This window comes from Herpailurus yagouaroundi, unplaced genomic scaffold (genome assembly GCF_014898765.1).
Source record: "Herpailurus yagouaroundi ecotype Mexico unplaced genomic scaffold, PumYag 355, whole genome shotgun sequence".
Lineage (NCBI taxonomy): Eukaryota > Metazoa > Chordata > Mammalia > Carnivora > Felidae > Herpailurus > Herpailurus yagouaroundi.
In genome coordinates, this window is record NW_024412572.1 from 3,560,543 (window position 1) to 3,566,333 (window position 5,791).

The following is a 5,791-nucleotide window of genomic DNA, read 5'->3' on the forward strand; positions in this document are numbered from 1 at the left end:
AAACCTGACATTTCCCTGAGCAAAGGCAGGAAAATCAACTGAATGGCCCCCAGCGCGCACCCCCCATTATTTTCTTTTGGGCCCTTCATCCCACAAACTTTTAATTTTTATGATTTAATTTTTTTTTTTTACTGAAATCATGCATTAATTAATTCAAGGTACACCTTAATCAAATAGGCCATAATGCTGAATAAGAGAACATGCTTTGAGCTCCAAAAAGTTATTGTTCCCATCTGACTAACATTATGCACTTAAATACAGTACTTTATTTACTAATAAAATAGTTAATAAATGAAGGAGTGCACTTTTGGTGAATGCAAATGAAAAAAGGATCTATTTTTAGAAGAGTTGATCCCAACGTAAGCTTATCCCCTATTGTCTGAGTTAACGTTCTTGGCATGCGATTATAAAATAAATATGATCAGATTCAAACATGCTTACATTTAGTTCCATTTGTGCTCTCTTGCAATAAGGAGGCTAAGATTTTACATCCAGTTCTGGAGGCCAGGGGTCAGGGTGCAGGACTGGTGAGAAAAGACCTGTGTTTGGCTCACCTGCAGTTGAGAAATTTAGCAGCACTGCAGACGAATCAGTTAATTTACTTCAGTGTTCTTTTTTCTTAGAGAATAGTATGGATGAGCAGGGGAAATGGGGCAGAGGGAAAATCCCTGCAGACCAGGACCAGTATCAGATGTATAAGGTGCTTTATGAACCAGTCTTAAATAATTTTGCGTGCATGTATGTGCACTTGTGGGGGTTTTCACCTTGTAATATATGGTTGGGATGATCAACACAAATACATTTGTTCATTGCCCCATTTGGCTGGTATATCATGTTACATATAATACATCAGATGCACTGTCTTAAATGTGCTGTGCAGTTTGCAAAAGTTTTATAATGGAGTCCCATGCAAATTTAAATTTTATATTTCTAAGTGATCGTCTGGTTTTTAGTAAAAGAGAAAAGTTAAAGAAGCCAAAGGATTAAAAATGTTTCGGTATGGGGAAGCATATGAATCTTATTTTACCTAGACTAGCTCGTGGACTGAATTGTTTTAAACCAGTTTTAGAAAATACACTTTCTTTTCCCATTTTTTTAATAAAATGAAAATAGTTTCTTTTTGCATGAATCTTGAAAGCTTCTGGTTCACCATCCCCCCCCATCCTCAATGCAACAATGCATTGACAGTTAAACAGAGCATTCAAAGGCTATTTAGTAAAGTATCTACAAACAGTGACGTGGGTCACTAGGTTTTTGTTCTGTTTTGTTTTGTTTTGTTTTGTTTTTAAGTCTTTCAAGCTTCTAAGTGGGGCTTTTTTTTGTTTGTTTGATTGGTTTTTTAAACATCGGTGAGTAGCTTGCTCTTATTAACGCAGTTTTGGTTAGCTGTGGTGCAATTGCCAGTTCTGATATTGGCCTGTCTGTAATGGGCTATGCTATTATTCATATCCTCTTCGATCTCCATGTACTCAGATTTGCTGATAGTAGAGGAACTGCGCCGACTGAGGTCACTGTCAGAGGCTAAATTAGGGGAGCTAACGTGGAGCAACTGAGCCTGCTCTTCCCCCTCAGTTTCTCGGTGGTAGAAATAGTTGAAATTGGACACAATGACAGGTACGGGCAGGGCAATTGTCAGCACACCAGCGATGGCACACAAGGAGCCCACGATCTTGCCTCCAATTGTCACAGGGTACATGTCACCGTATCCCACGGTGGTCATGGACACCACCGCCCACCAGAAAGCATCGGGGATACTGGAGAAGTGCGACTCAGCTTCTTCCGCCTCGGCAAAATACACTGCGCTAGAAAACAGTATGACCCCAATGAAGAGGAAAAAGATGAGCAGCCCTAGCTCTCTCATACTAGCTTTGAGGGTCTGGCCCAGAATCTGGAGGCCCTTAGAGTGGCGGGAGAGTTTGAAGATTCTAAAAACCCTTACCAACCGGATGACCCTGAGGATGGCCAGCGAAGTGGCCTGCTCGCCCTTCTGGTTTCCCTCCTGCTCCGCTATCTCGGTGCCTAGAGTGATGAAATAAGGGATGATGGCCACGATGTCGATGAAGTTCATGATGTTTTTGAAAAAGTCTGTCTTGCTGGGGCAGGCGAAGAAGCGCACCACCAGCTCAAAGGAGAACCAGATGATGCATAGGGTTTCCACGATGAAGAAGGGGTCCGTGAAGATGTTGGAATTGTAGATCACCGTAGTGTTGTCGATGCGGTGCACGGTGCCTGTGAAGTCCTTGTCATCCTTCAGCTCAGGTAGAGTCTCCAGGCAAAAGATGACGATGGAGATGAGAATGACCATGACGGAGACGATGGCGATGACCCGGGCGGGCCCCGAGCTCTCAGGGTACTCGAAGAGCAGCCACACCTGGCGCTGGTATTCCTTCTCGGGCAGGGGGCGCTCCTCCTCCTTGATGAAGCCCTCGTCCTCCCGGAACTTCTCCATGGCCTCCTCGCCCAGCTCGTAGAATTTGATCTCCTCGGAGAACATGTCCAGGGGCACGTTGACCGGCCTCCGCAGGCGGCCTCCCGACTGGTAGTAGTAGAGGATGGCGTCGAAGCTCGGCCGGTTGCGGTCGAAGAAGTACTCGTTCCTCAGGGGGTCGAAGTAGCGCATGCGTTTCTTAGGATTGCCCAGCAGTGTGTTGGGGAACTGCGCCAGGGTCTTGAGCTGCGTTTCGAAGCGCAGCCCGGAGATGTTGATCACCACGCGCTCGCAGCACTCGTGGTCATCGTGCTCAGCCGGCCGGGGGTAGCTGCCTTCCTGGGGGTGGCCCGGGGCGGCCGAAGCCTCGTCCACGTTCTCTCCGGACATCACCGTCATGGTGGAAGCGGGGCACAGGGGTGAGAGACCAGGAGAGGGCCGGGGGTGGGAAGCAGCGGGAGAGGAGGGGTGGGGGGGACCCAAGCGCCCCCCCCACCGGAGTGCGCGGCTCCCCCCACGTTCAGGGGGAGGGGCTTCAAAACCAGCAGGTGGAGAGATCTATGACTTCCCTTCTCCTTACCTTCCCCTCTACCCGGTCTTTTGCTCAGTTTGGAATCCCCCCTCGCCTGCAGCCCGGGTGCAGCTTTTTGCCGTGGGGGGGGGGGGGGGGGAAGGGTTGGTATTTCTTCCTGCTGGAAGGTGTCTTAACGCAGTGCCGTTCTAGCGGACCCGGCCATCCATTCGGGGGTCACCCTGGCCTCCCCTCCCCTCTGCGACCCTCCAAGGACCGGGTGCAGAGCCAGCTCAGCAGATCCCCTTGCCTGCCACCCCTTTTGCTTCTCCTCGGCTCTCCCCCCTCCTACCCCTCTTCGCCTGCCGCCTTCTAAGCTCCCACCAGGGCGATCGATGGACGCTGCAGAGAAATAGAAAGTGATACGGGGGTAGAAAATCAGAAGCATTCAGATGGGACGGACCTACAGACACCGAAGAGCACAGACCTCTAGCTTGTTTAGAAAGCACTGGACTCTTGCTAGGGTTAGCACATACACACAGACAGACACACGCAGACACCCGGAAATCCAAGTTTGGGCTCTTCCATCCCACTTTCCCCAATGCCCAACAGCCGATCTGTTTACAACTTCGTTAAACTAAAGATCGGGAAAGCGCCGAGAGACGCTGAGGGAGCTCTAGGTCCCGGGCAGCATCCCCACACCCGTAGCTTCTCCCACCCGGTGCCCCTACCCCCGCTTCTGCAGCCCCGGACGGGGGAGCCCCCTACCTGGCCGGCCGGCTTGGCGCAGGGGCGGTGCTGAGTCGGCGGAGAGCCCGAGTAGGAATGCGGCAGGTCGCCTTTGCAGTACCCGGCGGGAGCGGCGACCGGCGCCGCGGCAGCATCCGAGAGGCGCTTGGCAAAGTCGCCGCCCTCGCCCCCTCGTCCTACGCCCCTTCAGTGGGACAATCGACTGAGTGAGCCGCTACGGCGGAAATGTCCGTTCCCTACCCCCATTCTCACCGGTTGCCAACAACCTAGAGACGCCGTCCTCTCGCTGGTGCAGGGAGTTCCGGAGGATGCGGGGCGGAAAAGCAAAATGCCACCCTCTCCCGAGGCTCGGAAGCAAATGACGATAAACAGCACTCTCGCCCCCTCCTAACACTTATGGGAGCCCTTGATTCGATCCTGAAGGAGGCGGGCGAGCAAGAGCTTGGATCTACATGGCTCTCGGATCCCCTCCGCTTCCCGCACCCCAGCGTGGACCTCGCTGAGGCTCCGCGGTGCGCGTGGAGCCGTCAGGAGCTCCGAGTGGGGCAGGGTGCGTGCGGCGGCGGGTCCGCTCGGTCCATTTCTGGGCGCTGCAAGATCAGCAGAAACCTGAGAAAGCGCCTGGAATGCGGAGCAGCGATTGGCCCACTCGGGCGTGGGTTGGGGAGGGCGGGGGAGGGCAGGAGCGAGGAGGTAAATGGAAAATATGAGGGGGTGGCTTGGCAGAGGGGGGTTGTCATTCAGTTCCCACCCTTGCCGGAACAGCTTTTTCCTTCTCTTGCCAGAAAAGCCGACCACCAATTCTCCTTCCCTTCTGGTGCACAGCCCCGCACATGCACGCTCCCTGGCCGCGACCTTCCCCGGGAATTGCACATTAGAAATGGTCAGGTCCGACGCAATGCAGGCGGCGGTGTTCCTGGCAAAACTCCTCGGATGGGCTTGCGTTTGTGCAGTCCCACGATAATCGGCTTCTGCCGCCATGCTCTGCGTGCCATCCCGGCCCTCCCGCAGGGGTCTGTCTGCAGGGGTGACCCAGCTTGTCTCCGCCTGACGGGCAGAGATGCGCACCTTGGGGAGAGCTCTGCAGTTGAGGCTCACTGTGGGTGTGTTGTATGTGGTGTCACTGCGAGGCGGCGGTGCTAAGAGGCTGTCCCTCCTTGACCTACGATGGGAGTTGAAGTTTTCTTACGATCAGATTATTCTGAAATACGGAGAATGCGATTTGTGGACAACCAAAGGCTTCGTGGGGCTGTGGGGCTGTCTGCCAACTTGATGCTAATTGGGACGAATCTGAGAAGCAAGTCGCCTGCCCACCTCCCACCTACGTCCCTCCTCCCGTAGCCACTTTTCTCGGCCTAGTGCCTCCACAAAGCCACTTGCAAGGCTTGCAACTTCTTCGGGAAAGGGTCCGCGCGGAGGTTCGGGGCAGCACGAGCCGGGGGCGTGCGCGGTGCACTCGGAGTGCGGCTACAGCTGCGCCCCCAGACGTGCTACGCCTCGGCGCCCGCAGCGCGCGAGAAGGCAGCCGGCAGCTCGGGTACTTCAACTGCTACGGAGTCTCCGAGGAGGATGCAAGAACCCGGAGTCACCGCTGATTGGTTCCCCCGCTGCTTTGGGACCACCCTTCCACCACCGAGGATCGCGTTGCCTCCCGCCTACACCAGCCACCACTTTAATCAAAGCCAATGATTGTATCCTCCCCACTCTATTGTGGCTAGTGGAAAGCAGGGGCCTGTGTGGGGTTGCCCAGGCAGTGCACCGATTCTGGGTACGGAACTAGTTAAACCCCTCCTCCAGATTCAGACTCCAGCATTCCTTTCAGAAAAAGAATATTTGTTCCCTCCACTCCTCCGGATTCATACCCTACCCTTTTCTTTTACGAACAATGAGTTCTCCTAAACTCCTCCGAACCATATTAAACACTGCCATTTCCCTACCTTCCACACACAATATTCCTGTACCCTACTAACTCCACGGTTTCCTGCCTTCCTGTGCTACTGCTTTATTACAGGAAGGAAGAGACTGAAGGAGGAAGGGAGGAAGGAAGGAAAGAATGAAGGAAGGAAAAAGGGAAGGAAGGAAGGAGCTGTGTACTGAAATAC

At 53.3% G+C, this 5,791-nt stretch overlaps 1 protein-coding gene across 1 annotated transcript in view; it reads right to left on the bottom strand.

The window, feature by feature from the left end:
* Positions 1-4,684, bottom strand: part of KCNA1 (potassium voltage-gated channel subfamily A member 1) — a 9,346-nt gene extending 4,662 nt beyond the window's left edge. The window contains exons 1-2 of the mRNA XM_040462584.1: positions 3,708-4,684; positions 5-3,341 (exon numbers count right to left, since the gene is read on the bottom strand). Of these exons, the coding sequence (XP_040318518.1) occupies positions 1,340-2,827 (1,488 nt within the window). The 5' untranslated portion in view covers positions 2,828-3,341; positions 3,708-4,684 and the 3' untranslated portion in view covers positions 5-1,339. The remainder of the gene's footprint in view (positions 1-4; positions 3,342-3,707) is intronic.
* Between the last annotated feature and the right edge of the window lie 1,107 nt (positions 4,685-5,791).